The 18,019-nt window shown below is 37.8% G+C and overlaps 1 protein-coding gene across 3 annotated transcripts in view; it reads left to right on the forward strand.

Moving 5' to 3' along the window:
* The window catches only part of DGKH (diacylglycerol kinase eta), a 174,221-nt gene that overhangs the window by 143,686 nt on the left and 12,516 nt on the right, over positions 1-18,019 (forward strand). For 2 of the 3 annotated variants that reach the window (XM_052786060.1, XM_052786062.1), the window contains 8 exons: positions 2,050-2,163; positions 2,457-2,591; positions 3,643-3,809; positions 5,387-5,492; positions 7,067-7,159; positions 11,301-11,420; positions 11,788-11,896; positions 13,296-13,426. In XM_052786060.1, the coding sequence (XP_052642020.1) occupies positions 2,050-2,163; positions 2,457-2,591; positions 3,643-3,809; positions 5,387-5,492; positions 7,067-7,159; positions 11,301-11,420; positions 11,788-11,896; positions 13,296-13,426 (975 nt within the window). The remainder of the gene's footprint in view (positions 1-2,049; positions 2,164-2,456; positions 2,592-3,642; positions 3,810-5,386; positions 5,493-7,066; positions 7,160-11,300; positions 11,421-11,787; positions 11,897-13,295; positions 13,427-18,019) is intronic. The other variant, XM_052786061.1, reaches the window with a different exon arrangement.

The following is an 18,019-nucleotide window of genomic DNA, read 5'->3' on the forward strand; positions in this document are numbered from 1 at the left end:
CATACTGGTGTACAACAAATGTGTGTATCTTGGAGCAGTTTTACTGATATTCTTAGTCTTCCGGTGATGAGATGTGCCAGCAAAATGACATGTTTGTTCTGGACAGAGTTAGGAGCATAATTCACTACTTTAGTGCAGTCTTGAGTTGACCGATCATCAGAGGTGGTGGTGGTGGTCTGAAGTGCTGCTGGTTCTGCTTATCTGGACAAAAGATGTTGCCTTGACAGCTGCGACTATTCCTGAAACATTATTGGTGAGCCACGCAGCGCAGCTGCATGCTGACTGACTTGAGCGCGGCTTGTTTAGGCATGCTTTTTTGGTGTCCAGAAGACAGGCTGGAAACATGACCTGCAACAGGAAATGATAGAATTGTTTCTTGAACATTGATCTGTAGAGATTTGGTTGCCTTTATTTAAAAAAAAAAAAAAAAAAAGGTTGGTTTTCAGTACAGATGTCTTACTGGTGGAGAGACGCAGCAGACTGGGTTGTGGTTTGCCCATCCTTTTGCTAAAATGGAAGCAAAAAATAAATGAAATTTTACAACTACCTTTTCTTAAGCCATGCAGAACTAGCCCTGTAGATGTCAGTTATACTTGTTAAAGCTGGATCAAGGACTGTCCATACTTTTTACCTTGGAATAACAGAATCACTGTCTTTGTTCTTTTCAAGATGTTCACATCCGCATGTGAAAAACAGAAAAATTTCCATGGGAATTGGAAAAATTCAGATGGAGAAACCTTTTTCTTCAAAACACTCCAGACCCAGTAAAATTGCACTTTTGTTCTTTGACACTTATCCGCTCAAGACCTCTCTGTGCAGTCCTGGGGTGCTCTGAAGGGAAATGCCACCTGGATGTGGCACTAAACTATGGCACAGTTTCCCAAGAAGCCCTCCTCAGCGTCCTGGCCAAAGCCACTGCTCACTGCACTGGGGTGAAGGATCCCGCTGCCTTCGTGGGCAGCAGGGGCCAAAGTCCCTCACCCTGTTCCCCATCCTCTCCCTCCCTGAGCCATTGCTGCAGACACTACCTGGATTGCACAGTCCTGGATCTGCACCCTCTTATTCTTCGCCTCCAGGAAATCCTCTATCAGGAGACAGGACCTGACTAGTTGTGGCTTTTGAGCTCCTTTCAGATATTTTCCCCGGTCTAGTCTCGGGTATCTGATGCAGCTTACTCTGCCCGAGGTGCCAACCGACGTAGTCTGAGTACTGCTCAGAGGTGATCTCTTGACCCATTAAACTCTTACTGGAGCGATTTCTCCTGCTGATTTTGCTCCCTCGTTGCTCCCTATTGCATATCAGGATGAAATGGTCAAGCTTCAAGTGATCTTAGTATGGTATCTCCTGCCAGACCCCGTTGAACTCCAGCCTAAGACTTGTCCCGTGGCATGGCTGAATTGCCCTGTAGGATACCAGGTGGCAATGGCACACGTGAGACTTTCTGCGCTTTGTGTAAGCTCCTGGAAATTCAATGTCTTGTCTGGCTATCAGGACATTTGTTCCATACAGAAGCAGTTTTCATATTTACAGTGGATAATTGTATAGAGCGCAAACAAGATCCTCTTCAGTATGAAAGCTGTGTTTAACAAAGCCGAGCGTGGACTCAGATGTTGGTTTCCAGAGAATTCGGAATATAAGAAGATAAGCACTTTTGAGAAAAAAAGACACCATTACTCCTCTTAACTTCAAGAACCTCTTAGATATTAAGTACATTAACCAAGCAGAGATTTGAATTGGCTTTTCATCATGCCTTGAAAAACATTTCTTAGTCTGCACGCTGAAACATGCCATCCTTCCTATATAAGGATATGCCTCATCATTCAGATATTTGAAATGCTATTAGCATTGCTGTTTTAAAATAATATTAGCCTACTGTCTACGGTATCTCACTCCTATGACTTTTGAGAGACAGTGTAGTTATTCTACAGTAAATAAGTTACAGCATGTAGATGTTGAAAATTAATCTGTAAATCAGTCTGTGTTTCATTGAACATGCACTCTAAACACTAGATTTACCATCAAAAATGGAATATTTTCTTTTCCTTTCAGATATTTGGGGCTCCCTCATTCGATGATAAAATCTTAGAAGTTGTTGCGGTATTTGGCAGCATGCAGATGGCAGTTTCAAGAGTCATCAAACTGCAGCACCACAGGATAGCTCAGGTTTGTTTCTTACTTGAAAGCACGCAACATGGTTGGCAGCAATTTGGGATGCTGGCAAACAGCGGTACTCTTGATGACCACTAGCCTATACATTAATAAAGTGCTGACATCATTGTTTTAATTTTAAACGGGTAACAAATTGTCTTCAATGATGAATGAGGTATAAAAGTGATTCATCCTTGAGACAGTCCTGGAGGGAAGCCACGGCTCATAGTAATCAACACATTTCAGGTGGCCCGTCGGTTTCATTAGTATTTATTGCTCTGTAAAATAACGTGTTTGTTCTTTTCCAGTGTCGGTCAGTAAAGATCACCATACTTGGTGATGAAGGGGTTCCAGTGCAAGTTGATGGAGAGGCATGGATCCAGCCCCCAGGAGTTATTAAGATCATACATAAAAACAGAGCTCAGATGCTAACACGAGACAGAGTATGTTGCAGAAAGTGTGTTATGAGATATCGTTACTAACGTTGGTTTCTGTAATAATTTGATTGTTGTAACCCGAACAAAACAGTGCTTACAGAAATGTTTTATAACTATTTATATAACTTACATAATTACTTAGTTATATAATTTCTATAATAAGCCAGATAGAGCATTGCTCTTTTGTATAAGTGACAAAGCTTTGTTAGCTTTTTTCAGTTTTATTAGTGCTATTCCTGTATTTTCATTAATATATAGTAAGAATGGTCAAAATTTTATATATTCTTTCTTTTTTTCTTCTTTCTTTCTCTCTTTTTCTCTCTTTCTTCTTTCTTTTTCTTTAGGTGTATTACACACAATCACATACTAGAAGTTTTAGCACAGTTGCGTGAACAGCAAAGTTCTATAACGTCCATTTTTCAGAATAACTTTCAGCAGATGTCTCTCCTGTCTCTCTCTGTCCTACTAATCCTCCCTCTCCCCCATGACACAGTCTGAGACAGAAGAGGCACAAGCAGGAACCTATTCACAAAGCCACTGGAGAGTTCACGCTTGTCTAGGATTACTGTGTGAAAGGCGTAACTGCCCCTCAGTTCTCCATCCACTAACTGGATTTTGAATTTAGGGTGGAGTTAGTGGCATTTGAACTCTATTTTAGTAAATTTGTTACTTTTTCCGACTGTTTTTAGGTTTGAATCCTGTGTTAGTTTCAGATTTGGATCTTGCTATCCGCACAAAATATGCTTGTATTATCACTGTCTTTGTGTTCTTATTGTTTTGGAAGACACTTTTTGAGGATAATGGGGAGGAGAGAGTGCTTTCAGAAGTGACTTATTCTCTATACTAAGTTTAAAAAAATTAAATGTAATTTTATTATTTATACAGCTTGTCTTATTTATTTAAAATTATAGTTAAATTAAAAAGTTGTTTATTTGTTAAATTAATTTCATCTAAAATTTTAAGAAATTAAAATTTATATAAAATATAAAATTATATTTTTTAATAAGTAAGAATACTCCTAGTGCTGTGAACTGAATGTATAATTCATTTTGATTAGGCCTTTGAAAACACCCTGAAGTCTTGGGAAGACAAACAGAAGTATGATTCCTGTAAACCTGTCATTCGATCTCCCTTGTACCCTCAGCAGGCTGTTGAGTTGGCTACAGAAGACGAAGTTGCACAGATCCAGCTGTGCTCACAAGCTGCAGAAGAACTTATTACCAGGTACAGTAAAATTAATAAGTTTGGATTGGCAACCTAGACACCAAGACTGAATTATTCATGCAAATGCATACATAGACTTAGAAGTGTATATTTTCCTTGATTTTTGATTAATGTTTAGTTGCTGCTCTATCAGTTATTTTATTTTTTAAATTTTATTTTATTTTATTTTATTTTATTTTTAAGGCTTAGCTTCTTTATGTATGCTTTTCTTATGTATTTATGTTAATTTTATTTTTGTGTGTTTATGGGGTGTTTTTTGTGAAAATGGACTTTGTGAAGGAGCAGTGGAAATGGAAAACTGGAAAGCTTCTTTGCAGAGAGGCTTTTCATTGAAACTTCTCGTATGCAAAAGCAAAAATATATTTATTGAAAAAAACCCCTTAGAAGTCAACTTCAGAAGTCACCAGTGTGGATGTATCCACCTGACGTTAACTTCTCCTGACCTTATTTCCCCTTAAAGACTTGTTACTCACAATTTCAAAAAGATGAGCACTTTTCAATAAACGTAAAAGTTTTATTAAAATATTGTCAAGTAAACAGTTAACATGCCAACATTCAAGGAGCCCAAATTGCCAGATAAAATCTTCATACCGTTTGCATTCATCCACTCATTCATTGTTATTGCAGCTTTCTATTTCATTCCTAATGCTCAAAATCCTCATCTCTGTGCCCCTGGACACTTCAGTAATTTGTGTGGGCTGAGATGATAGTGAGCTGATGGTATAAAACTGATTCCACAGCCTTACTTATTTTCAAGATCTACATTCTTCCTGAGATGGAAGTATTTTAATAAAGAAGACACTTCAATTTTAACAGAAAAAAAACCCCTAGGTTTTTTAAGAAAAGCATATTTTTAAAAAAATCAGAACCTTTTATAAAGCTGCTATTCAGTTCATCATGATAACAAATTATCTCAAGCATCAAAATGAATTCTTGGAGTATGTGTTGAGTTGCACTGATACTATAAGAAAGGAATTGAAGAATTACATATTCTTTTTATACTGTACTGGTCACTTAAGTAGACATAGAAGAATAATTTAGGTTATAAATTAACCAAAGTGAAATTTAACCAAGACAGCTTAAAAACTTTACTGTTCTAGAGATTGTCCTGAGGTTGTAATTACAGCTGGACTTCCCATAATCTCAAATTATTGCAGCCAATTTTAATGTCACATCTGAAGGATATGCCTTTTGAAATAGGTGTAATGGTTTTTAAGATAACTTCAAGTAAGTTATCTTAATGTGCTAGGGTTTTCGTCTATAGTTTATTTGAATTAATAGCCCCAATATTTTTTGGTACAATTTTTGCGTAGCATTTGTGTTCTAAGACAAATAAATGTGTCTCAGTATTTCATAGCAGAATAAATGATCTGCATTATGTATATCATTTATATGACGTGCTGTAGTGCTTGAAGAGATACTTTATTTCAACTTTTGTTATAAAGGACTATATTTTTTTAAAGTGTTTTGTGAAACATATCTTTGTATATTTTCTCATCTGATAAAGTTGTGTAGTCTTAAGACTTATTCTTTAAAGGAAGTAAGAAATATTTTCTCTTTTTTTAATGTTTTTGTAGGATCTGTGAAGCAGCAAAAATACATGGCCTCTTGGAGCAGGAGCTTGCTCATGCTGTTAATGCATGTTCGCATGCATTAAATAAAGCCAACCCAAGGTTTCCTGAGGTAAAGGAAGAACAGAGATTTATGTATAAGCAAATAAGCTATAATATCTGTGTGCATAAGCTTGTGACATGTGAGCTGTATTGTATTCCCTGTCCCCATATTAAAACAAGTTGGATGATAATTCTTGAAATTTTTTATAAACGAGTCTCCTGAATATGCATACACATGCTCAAATTTAAATGAAATTGCTTAACAGATGAATGGATGTTGTATCTTCCAGTATCTTCTCCCTTTTTTTGCCACTTTTTCTAAGGTGAAAGTAAAGGGAAAGTTACTTCCAGTTCTGAAGGTGCTGCTCTGTATGGCAGCAGGGAGTCTCAGCCCTTCACATGCATAGGGAAACACCCCATAGGTGATGAATTTGGTAGAGATCATGTTCAATGATTCTGAAATTTATTAATAATACCAGGAATGGGAGGTAGGAGAAGTGCCTTTTTACAGAAGAGTATCAAAGAGGAGAGTCCCGTCCTGGTGTTAGATCAATACAATATCTGAAAAGGCAGAAGGTGCAGTTTCTGTATTCATCAGTGTCCTCCCCAGCTGGTATTCTCTTTTGTGAACATTGGATGTTAGAAAGGGACATTAATGACACTTAAAATGCAGACCACCTGGGTGTTGTTGCAGGGGGAGTGAGCACTCGAAAGCGAGATAGGGAGTTTGGAGTAGGGGCACGGTAAGAGTATGTCTGTTGCCTTTTGGAAGCAGTCAAGAATTTGCTCCATCTGCAACGGTAGTCCAGAGCCAGGGGTGCTCATCCTGAAGTAATGCAGTAGCACTTATTAAATCAAGTGAGGTGGTGTACTGATGTAGCTCTGAGCATGAATAAAACAAACTCAGGTCAGCAAACACAAAAACCAGTAGGCAAAGTAAGCTCACATCTGCTTGCAGACAACTGTGTAGGCATGTCCCCAGACACAGAGTGGAGGCATGACAAAGGCTGAACAAATGCTGTTACTACATAAAGGTCGATTCTTCTGGATGCATTCACAGAAATTTTCATGCTTAATTGTTATCCAAGTGCTATGCAGAGAATGCAAAGGGGGTGAGAGGAAATGAGTTTCCTGGTTTCTCTCTTCGCACTAGACAATCTGGGTGTTTTCAGGGACTGGACCCAAAAAAGATTAATTAGGTAGAGGCTGTTGATATCTAACCTAAATTTTCATATGGTAAATATATTATTTAGCCTTTGCTTCTTAAAATATGGTTAGCAGCTTACTTCTGCTAAGGATAAGGTGAACAATTCAGATCAACAGTCATTGTTAAATGAGGCCCTCAACTTTTCTGCTGGCCCTTGTCATCCATAAAAATCATGGATTCATCTCACAGGTGGCTGGTCACTTGATGATCTTCAGGATTGTATAAGGTCATATTAAATGAAGTTGAGGAAAACACAGTAAATAGATACTACATTTTTGTTTTCTATACTCAGTGCTGAAGAAGTTGTCAGTGTAAAGCTAAACTGATGTATTTCTTCTAGGAGAAGATGCTTAAGATCTGTGCTGTAGGCCCAAAGTACTTATTCTCAGTCTGACTTGCATCACTTCAAATAATTTTTATGCTTCTTTATTCCCCAGAGCCTTACCAGAAACACTGCCATGGAGATAGCTGTCAATGTGAAGGCCCTACATAATGAAACTGAATCTCTGCTAGTAGGAAGAGTTCCTTTGGTAAGGTCACAAAATACATGGTTTTATTCCCTCATTCAGATTACCTGTGATTTGTTCTTTGCTGATTTTTTTAAATCAGCACAGGATTTATGACATGCTATAAGAAGCCCTGTAAGACCGATTGGAGGATATTACACTGCATTTGTGGCTTGGATCGGAATGAGTTACGAATTCTTGTCCTAGGTTGGCATCCATCTTACCTCACGTCAGACATCTAAAAGGTCATTGCCTGGGCTCTTCTTTTTAATAGTCAGTGGAGAGAAAAAAGTATCCCTGTTGAGGTTGATTCACACTTAACTGTCTTGGAGGCCTATCTTAGAAAAAGATAAATCATCTTCTGGAGGTTTAGCATTTAAGTGAACTTCTGGAGTTCTATTATGTGACCATCTTCAGAGTTTAAAGACAAGCTGGAGTGAGAGCTGTTCAGACTCATACTTTCAAGTTCTACGGATCTGATCTGGGCAAGTAAATCTCACCGTTGTTCTAATACCTGGCAGGAATTATTTTATAACCTTTAGCTGGTAAGTGTTCAGTGGACCTTTGATGGTACTTGCAGACTTTGCATCTTCTTCTTCTTCAGCTAGTGTTTCTGTGCCTGAAATGATGAAGACTGCTCAAGAATTGTTGTACCTGGATGTATAATTAGAAAATTTCTACATGTGACATTGTGAAGAGAAGAAAGATGTCAGGTTTTCTATGCTGGTCCAGTTTTACATTAAGAAGATACTCAATAGGAACAGTTATATTTTCTTTGGCTGTTATAATTAAAAATGGATATCAATAGGAATGTTTTCGTTTAGCTCGGGGTATGAAACTTACTGATGCAGGTTCACATACCTTTTTACACAAGTGATAAATGGAACGTGTCTTTTCTACAGTAACCTAACGTTAATATGGTCTAAAGGCTAATAAGCACTTAAGTTCTAGAAATAGCCAAAGATTATTACTGGATCATATGATCCAGTTTATGAGTTTTTAGAAGGGAAAGTTACTCATTAGATGTTTTTGTCCAAGAAAAGGGAAAAGTATCTGTTTTTTTTCAAATGGCTATTACTAATTCCCCATATTTCAGATTGAATGGGGAATCAAAATACAGAAATTTGTTTAAATTTTAAAATTGTTTAGGAAGAGGAATTAGAAGAAAAGCTTTAAGTTGGTGGTGCCATGCTAGGACTAGTGTAATTTATCAAGGCACTATGGAAATAATGTTAGTATGGAAACTTTCCCATTGAAACATTACCTTTTCTGTAGCCAGTTGTGATCTCATTGTGTTGTTGAACTGGTCCCTTGTTGAGGTTCCAAAGCTTAATTTGATTCATTTGTCCATTTCTGATTTTTACATGTTGTACATCTGCTTCTCATTATGGTTTGTGCAAATGTCTTCATGAGTCTACATTGACCCCATTTTTAATAAAAAGGCCATTTGGAAGATACCGAGATAATCTTCCAGAAATGTCCATTATGCTCCTTTGACATTGTGTTTGTTTAGAACAGTATTTCACAGCCACAATAACAAGGCACCCTGGTTAACCTTATTGCCATGTATTTTATAAATGCTGAAGCTGCGTGTATGTTGGTCCCTGATTCTATTAAAACAGAGACAGATGAAATGTAAGGTGTTGCTTGATGCATCAGCTGCTGCCATCATACACTGTTCTCCAAATTATGTCTCTCCTCTGACAAAGACGGACATTCTTTCTTTAATATCTTCCTCTTTTTTTTTTTTTTTTTCCTCTTCAGTTCTCCCTCACCCCTCTTTTCTGTGATCAAAGCTCCTGATAGCAGTAAATTGATGCCTTTGTTGCATATACTACTTGGTAAGCTTTTTCTTTGGTTGCCATTTACTGGCTCTTGAGTCTTTCTGTTACGGCTCCTGAAGGAGACAAAAGAAATGTAAATACATATACAAGGAGACTGTGATTCCTGCCACCTCCTGTAAGATACGATTAACAAAAGTTCATACAACAGTATTAGCTAGATGACATCAAATGGTGAATTAGCTATAAATACCATTTTTAGTGAAATGATAAGATGGGACAATGAAGCTGATTTGTGGAAATTCCCAGATGGTTATGGCTGGAATACAGTTTGGAAAAAATAAAAAATACTATGTTTTGTCTAGATATTTTCCAAAGGCACTGTTTCCATGTTTGCTTTTTAAAAAGCATTTCCAGTCTGGAACAGAGCACATTTTCCCATGTACTAAGGGAGAAATAGGACAGAATGTTTCATTTCAACTGACTGAAATGATCTGAGCTCACTGAAATAAAATATTTTCATATTAAAAATTTCATTTGGGAAGGAATTGAGAAAATCCTTTATTTTCATTGTTTCATTCATAGTGTTAATTTCCATCTTGGAAATAAGAAGCTTTTCCAAGACGTTGTAGGAGGAGAATTAACCCTAAATTGCTAACTCTTCCTTTATCAGAATTACACTACTCTTTTGGGTTCATTTCAGGAGCAATATTGCCAATGCATACACTTTCTCACCATCAGATGAGAGGGTTTTTGTGCCCAAGCAAAAAAAGGAATTGTTTTCCTTTTAGAAATAAGCAATTAGGCAAGTGCTTGTTGAGAAAGACAGAACTTTGCTTCATTCATTTATATAAAATAAATGACTTAAATAATTTCTTAAAAATGAAAACACAAGAGAAGTTCTAACTTCTTCAAAGACAAGTGGGTCTTCCACTGTGCTCCAAATTAACTGAACCGTTCAAATTGAAAAAAAAGGGAAGGCAAAAGAAAGATCAGAGTCTGCTTATGGGCACTGAATTCTGTGGGCTTTAGAAGAGGAAATAACATGATAGCAAGAGGGAGCTTAGATTTCCAGTATTACTATACTAAACAGCAATATCTTCCTAAAGATGGTCTCTTCTTTGAAAGGTGGTAACATATGCAAACTAGTGAAACAAAGGAAAGAAGTTTATGTTAGGTAGGATAAATTAATAGGGGCTTGTAATTTATCAGCAAAACCCCAACAACATCAAAATCTTTTTCCAGTGCTAGAGATCAAAGATTCTCTTACAACTCCATGTTAAAAATGTATTCACTAGGATATAACTTAATTAGATCCTTTTAAAAGGATATTCTGCATGGCTTTGGGACTACTTCAAAGAGAGAAATAGATGTTCAGATCGCTTTATTAGTGATTCCAAGCAACTCGTTCCAGGATTCAACTCTTTACCTCAAATGGTGTTTCAGCAATACCAGATAAGCCCCAAACAGCTTTTCCAGGGATCAGCTGCCTGTCTTACGTCTTCTTCATGGGTTCAACTCACACAACAGCTGCAGAATAGTTTTCAGACCAGGGCTTTAAGGAAAACTGGTACCTCCATGGGGTTCTCAAAGTGTTGACAGAGCCAAATTCCTATAGGTCAGCAAGTCCCAAGCTTTTTACAGTTACCACTTTCTTTGCCTCTTTGGCCTTCACTGATGTCTTTGGCTTTTTGTCTCCCATCTGGGGCTGCAGTCGTGTCCCTCTTCCATGCTTGGTCCCCGTTCTTCCCACCCTCAGCCAGCAGCAGTGGCTATCGCTGCATGTCTCACCTATTTAGAAGGGGTAGCGCAGGTATCATATCACCACTGGAAGACCTTTGAGAATGGAGCATCTTCAGTAAGATCCGTATCCTCTTACTTGACCACGAGAGTGATCTATCATATGAAGACATTTGCAAATAAGAACTCAGCGTACTACCATCTATTCAATTTCTTTACACCACTTTTCACACAAAGATTTTCCAGGCTCTTTCTCTTCTGGTAAGGTTTTATCTCCCTTGTGCTGGTAGTTTCCATTTCTAGTGTGTTCTAGTATTGGTGTTATCAGGTAACTTTTGCTCTGTGAAGACCTAGGAGTGCAGTGAATGATGACAGTGATTGACAGCTAGGTCCAGCTGGTCTGCACCAAAAGTCTCAGCTGTCTCAATCATCCCTTTGTGTGTGACTATACTGAATATAGTGTCAAGGTGGTCTAATGCACCTCTGAAGGAAAATCTAATTTTGGAAGATTATTTGTTTTCATCATTTGTTTACGCTCACCATGAAGTAGTCATCTGGTTTTGTGTGGTAACAACATGTCTAGATTTAAATGTTATATCTTAATAAAACTAAAAATACTATTTTTCTGGCCTGTTTATAAACAGCAGTTAGAAGCTCCCCATGAAGAACTGTTGTCTGATGCTTTGCACAGCGTGGAAATAGAGTTGAGAAAACTTGCTGAGATTCCTTGGCTTTATTATGTTTTTCAACCAAATGATGATGAGGTGAGTTTGATTAATACTTCCTGTTTCTAATTGAACTTAATTTTCTTTTGATAGGGAAGAGTAAGTTAGAATCCCTCATGACCTGGAGAGGCAATTTCAGTAGTGATGCTGAATCATTTCTGTCTGCTGTGAACAAGCTTCTAAGCTTAGGGCTTTTTTTGTGTTTTGTTCCCTTTTGTGAATGTAAAGGTTTTGAATGGTTATTTAATAAAAGAAACATGTATAGAGTTAAATCCTGACATTATTCTTTACGGAAGTAAAATTTGGTCTTAATTTTTGAGATTAACTGTGAATTAACATCTCAAGCATGTAATTTAACTGTTGTTTTCTGTTAATTAGAGGTAACTATGTCTCTTCTTTCATGCAGGATCCCCCTCTGGATTATGCTAAAAGAAACAATAGAAGTACAGTGTTTCGCATAGTGCCAAAGTTTAAAAAAGAAAAAGTTCAGAAGCATAAGACCAGCCCACAGCCTGGTATGTGTTTTGAAATTACAAGAAAAATAGTAGCATTTGGGGAAAATGTGATTTTGTGGGGTTTTTTGGTAAGAGGTGACGTGATGAACTCTACCTAAGAGTAAGATCAGAGTGAAAAGCAACTGAGCTAACTAGCATCTTCATTAGGATGAGGATTTCTTTCTGTGCATTTAGAAAGCATCCGGTAGGACCCCAAGACTTCCAAGTGAGCCAAAGAACCACTACAGAAATATTTAGATAGTTTTATCATGCAACAGGACCTGTGTCTTTGCTGGTGGTTACATTTGATTAACTCATTGCAATACAAGCCATAGGTAAACACACTTTTTCCCTGTGAAGCTCCAATTCAGGTTTTTCAGGTTAGTTTCAGAAGATGTGCAATTGCTTTTATCACACTGGTTTAATTAACCAGTTATTCTTAAATTTCAGACGGGTTTTAATATTAGTGGGCGAGGCAAATCAAACAAAAAGCCAGGATAGTCAATATTGATTTTTTTAATTAGAAGTTGAACAAACTCCACTCTCCTCTCTTCCCACTCTTATCCATGAACTTAGTTCCTTAAGATTATGTCCAGGAGTTAATCAGTGATCAGATGGTCCTAAAACTGTTTCTACATCTTTATCTTTTTAATGGACAGTTGGTCATGATCTGCAAAATCTTGCAGTTGTTGATCAGACTTTAGGTTTCAGATTAGACTTCAGATTTCACTTCATTGTAAAACTGATCAGCATTGAATGAAGTTGCAAAATTATAGCAATAAGTAGCATAACTATTTTTGTTTTCAATAAATGTGGTCTTATTAGGACTAATGTGGGCAACTAACCTTAGAGAACAATGTTTTACAGAGAGCTTCTTAATGGCCTATGTAACACAGTAGCTTAAAGAATACTTGTTGCATTAATTAAGAATACTAGAGTCTGTTAATTAAAACTGGACTTGCTTGCTGCCATTGCTATATTTGACGTATGGTTGATATTTTAATTTTACATGTTAATTAGTTTTTGAAGGCTTCTCCTCTCCCTGGATGACTACTAATAAATTAATGGTATAAAGCAGAACAACATTAGACTTTGCGTCACTGATCCTAAGATGGTTTAATGTGAATTTGTTGGGACATGAGGTTTTAAAGGCTTTACTGAAGAAACTGGAGTAAAGCTGAAAGCATGGCTGCAAAGCAAAGAACCCCAACTTTGTTTAGATACTTTCTCATGTTAACTGCTAACCTGTAACCTGCATGTGAAAGGGAAATTGTCAGTTTTTGTGGAAATGACACCTCTAACCTTTCCCTTTGCTAGCACGGCATTTCTACTCTGTTTTCCACTCTCTTTGGCCTAACCTTTGCTTGTGATGCATTTGAGCATGTAGAAATTAAGGGGGTTTTGCTCTTAACTTTGGTAGTTCAAAAATGGGGCACAGATGAAGTTGCTGCTTGGCTGGATCTGCTCAGTTTGGGAGAGTACAAAGAAATCTTCATCAGCCATGACATCCGAGGCTCTGAGCTTTTACATCTGGAAAGGCGAGATCTTAAGGTATTTCCTTTGTGCTACTTTTCTGCTATTGACCATTTTCTTTGACAAAACAACAACCAACTTTTCTTCTTTCCCTGCACTTGTTATGTGCTTGTAGCTTGGCTTACACTGTGCAAATATGCAATAAACTAATACGCGCTGTCCTTTGGCCTGAATTTCTGACGTGCTGACTTGTACTCGCAACAAAGAATATCTGTTATCCAAAACTTCCTTTGCAGAATGATAGCATTATGGTTTATGTCAGAAGGCATAAGAAAAGCACATTTGATATCTTACTGACATCAATGTAATATAATGTTATCTTCAAGAGTTCACCATTTCCATTAAACAGGATCAGTATGAATCAGTTGAAGGTGGTGATAATAATTTTGAATCTATCATCTACTGCAAGGTCAGCAGCTACGAGCAGCTGACCTGCTTCAGGTGATTTATTGTATATATATTGGATATAGTGGGTGTGAGAGAGATAAGCAGCTTAATAAATTGCGGCATTGGACTTACATGGTGTTGGTGTTTGTGTGTCAAAATAGACCTTTGCAATAGGTTTTCTCATCCCTGACCAACCTCTGCCTGATTTTAGCTGTAGAGATCTAAAAAAGAGCACTTTTTTTGACTCCAAAATTGTAAAACTTTCTTCCTCTGAGGTCAGATTGATAAGTTTTGCAGGGAGAGATGTTACCTAGCAGTCTGAGGCTGTTATCTGAGCTTGCTGGTCTTTTTCAAGAACGACTTAAGTGCATCCATTATATGTAATAGAGGCTATATCTTTGGGGATTCATTACATTACTTTTTCCGGGAACTCAGTAGTAATGACTTCTTGATAATGTGTTTTGCAACTGCTTTTAGCACATAAGAGAGGAAATAGGCTATTGTATAAATCGCACACATTTACATTTAGAGTGCAAGTCATTGCTCTAGCCACAGTGCAGTAGTCTCCAGATAGAGGCAATACTTTCATACAAATATGCCATTTTTTGCGAAGTTTCTTATATAGTATGAAATCCTGACGTTATAAGGTAGTGCTTGCATTGTGTGACTGTTGCAGTAGAAGGCAGCTGCTGAAGATAGCTGTGTTTGAGATGATCTGTTTGGCTGTTGTGTATTATTTTACCCTGTGGTATTAGATCACCTAAGCTTTTTTTCATGGAAGGTAAATTCCTTTCTTTCAGGATAGTTCCTGACATGGAGGGACAGTTTCAGGACAGTCCCTACCTGCAAAAATTTAGAAATAGAAAACTGTCCAAGCAATCCACCACTATGTTCCCGTGCTAGATGTTACAAGGCCCTGTTCTGAATGGGCACTGAACAAGTTTAAAATTTAACTAGGAAATTCAGGATCACACAATGCATAGGTTTGCTAAAATGTTAAGAAATCTTAAAAAAGAATTAAGATGTCAAATTTGTTCGAATAAATGATGGTGGGTAAGATCAGTGTTAACCTAGACATGGCTTCTGGCCGTGCCTCATTTCTCATAGGTATCACTTTGACTGCATGCCCAGAAGACTGGCTCTTCAACCAAGTAAATATCTGCAGCAGGGTAATCAGCAACCTGTTATCCCTGTTGCTAAGACTCATGCTGATTCAGCATAAATAAAACCCCATCACAAAGACCTATGCCCTGAAATATCTAAAAGCTTGTCTTAGAACCTACAAAGAGACAGACTTTTACTGTCCCCTCTACTAGGGCTGCCTGGAAGCACACACGAGGTTTTAAATTGCTCGGCATAGCTGGACGAGGAGTTGCTCTACGCAAGTTGCCAAGGGTATATCCTCTGCTAGCGGAAGTCTTGCTCTAGAATCGCTCTATCTGCTCGTTAGCCGATGCCGAGAGCTTCCAAAGCAGTGCTGTTCATAAGGCAGGCCAGGCTTTTGGCCAAGCATGGCTTGCGTTCTATATGTAGCAACGTTGAATTTAAATAGCAGAGTTTAGCACTCGTCCTGTTCGTTTCATATGGGGCATGATCTCTGCAGGGAGCCATTAAAGATGGCTCGGGGAGCCTGCAGTTTTCTGACCAGTGACCTGAATTGGTGTCAAGATGTGTAATGTGGTACCTAGGCCATGAGGAACACGTCATCAGCTGCTCTGTTAATTTTTCCTCCCTTTGGCTATTGAGGTGTGCAGATGAGTCTTCAGTGCTCTTGCGAGCTATAATCTGTCTACAGCCTCTCCTCGAGTGCAAGGTTTGTGCTTCCTGCCAAGCTAAATGGGCTTGCCATTGATCCACAAGCTCTTAAGTCATGTGCAATAGATTTACTTCTATTACCTCTCATGTCTACAACAGGAAAAATCGTTGCCTGTTTCAGTTGAATCCTTTGGGCCCACCTTTCTTTCTGTGGTCAAAAGTAGAGGCAAAAAGCAGTACGGAAAAGGATTTGATGAAACTCTTCCTTTGCACGCATCACTGAAATAGATTGATACGTTCACTGAAGAATTAGACCTCTAATTATATATATTTCTGTGTAGCTTGTGCATCCCATTCTCAGTTAGCTCTGTGTGGCAACTGGCAAATGGAGAACACCTCCAAGAGGAACCACACACCTCTCTCCATCCAGCCCCTGCAGTAATACCCTTTCTCCAGCCTCCTATGCCTGATTTTATTTAGGGGAATCTTAGACTTTTACATCCATGTGATTGGCTGAGTAGTGAATTGCAAACTATGCCGTAGAAGCTGTAGAAAGCAAGCTTGTCGTGACTGGTTTTTTTTTAACTTTATTTTACAAGCTAATGCATTGAAAACTAGACTCAGATTTTTCTGAAATAAATACTGACATTCTTAGCATTGATAATGATGTTCCTATGTACACAACTTAATAATAATCAGAACTGCAACACGTTTGGTAGGACAAAGATGATGTCTCCTTAGAGCTCCATAGCAGTGCTGGTTTCCTTGGAGAAAGGGTTTCCATGCCTCATGTCAGCAGTGCCGGTCAAGCTGAAGTCTGTGCTGAGGACTGCGGCATTTCATCTCTGTGTTTCGCAGTAGCGTGTTTTGAGAAAGTTCTGGCATGGAAAATGTTTTCTAAGATTTGGTAGACTTCAGGCATGCTAGATGGCTTTTGACACTGGGAATGCAAGTAGGGGAGTTTTCTCATCTGGAAGATGTTAATATTAAGGAGTGCTTATATAAATTGTTTGGTAGTATTACATTGGTGGTACATTTGGCCAAAATCTGTAGGGCAAACCTGGAATAAATGGGTTCTTGGCTAAGCAGACAGGGGCCTAAGTCACCATAATATAATGCAGATGAAGAACTCCTGAAAGCTGTTGCAAGAATTTTCATCAGCTTTTTCTTGCCCAACCTTTTTTTTTTTTTTTTTTTTTTTTTTTCAGTTTTTTGAGCCTTACCTGCTGTAGGTCCAGAGATGGCAAAGTGGTTAGGGAGAGCGGAAGGAGAGGTGATCCTGTGGTTTTAAGGCCACAGCTGGGGAAAAAGAAAGGCTATTCTATTCCTCAGACTCTGGCTAGAGTCTTGTCTTCAAACCCATATTTTAGTCAAACTGAATTTTTGTTAATTAGATATCAATTAAATATGGACAGATTACGTAGAGCATGATAAAACTCATGCATGCAGAAAAATGCAGTTATCTTTGGGGATCTTGCTTTTTGAATGATGCATGATACGCTGCTGTAGCAGATCCTTTTAGTCTGAGATGAGAGAATTTCTGCAAACTTTCCTGCATCAGTAGTAAACTGAGAATACTAGATAGCATCTAGTGTCAGGAATGTATAAATTTTAATTTCCTCCAGACCAAACTATTACACAAGCATAAAAATTCAGCTTTTGTCTTGTTGGTTGGGGTTTTTTTGCCCTGGAAGTGTGGCAGAATTTATCAAAAGGGTCCCAAAAAGCGTGATGAGGCTCTTGAGACTTGCTGTTCTGGTCTACATTACAGCAACTTCAACTGGAATGGAAATAAAACTGAAATCTCTTGCCTCTGAAACATAGGCGTTGTTCACGATACTTTGTAAAGGTTGGTGGAAAAAGTGGCTGAGTTTTCTGGGAATTTCATAATATGATTCTTTCCTCTGATCTTTGAAGTCTGGCAGCATCTCGCTATGTGGCTTATCCAACAGAAGTTCTACTCGTGAAACATGTTTGTTTTGAAGAATTTGCAAGTTCTTAACCTTTAACATGTGTGGCTTCTCGTGGTTTGGAAAGTATCCTTATGGGTTTTCCCTTATGTAGAATTTCCTCCACACAGCAACTAGGCTATTTCAGTACTTTCAATAGTCGTGTGTATTTTTGATTCATTGGAAAATTAAGTTTAGCATAAAAAAGAAAATATTCTCCAAATCTAAAATGAAAAATATTACTGTCATTGTGGGATGAGTTTAACAACTGCTACCTACATCAATTCTCTTAACTTAAAAATGAATACTACATTTTTTTATAAGTGAGATGAGCATTAGCAGAAATGAAATATAAATTGATGTGATGTGGAAAATCAGAAGTTTTTTTCAGATAAACTTATGAACAGCACTTGATTTGGGGGACTATAATGAACATCTCTTGAACTCTAATGTTGACAACTTAGTGCCAAAATGCTGGAAAGGACGGTCACATATTTATCATACTGATAGTTTTCATCTG

The sequence above is a fragment of the Harpia harpyja genome, chromosome 4, assembly GCF_026419915.1.
Source record: "Harpia harpyja isolate bHarHar1 chromosome 4, bHarHar1 primary haplotype, whole genome shotgun sequence".
Taxonomy (NCBI): domain Eukaryota; kingdom Metazoa; phylum Chordata; class Aves; order Accipitriformes; family Accipitridae; genus Harpia; species Harpia harpyja.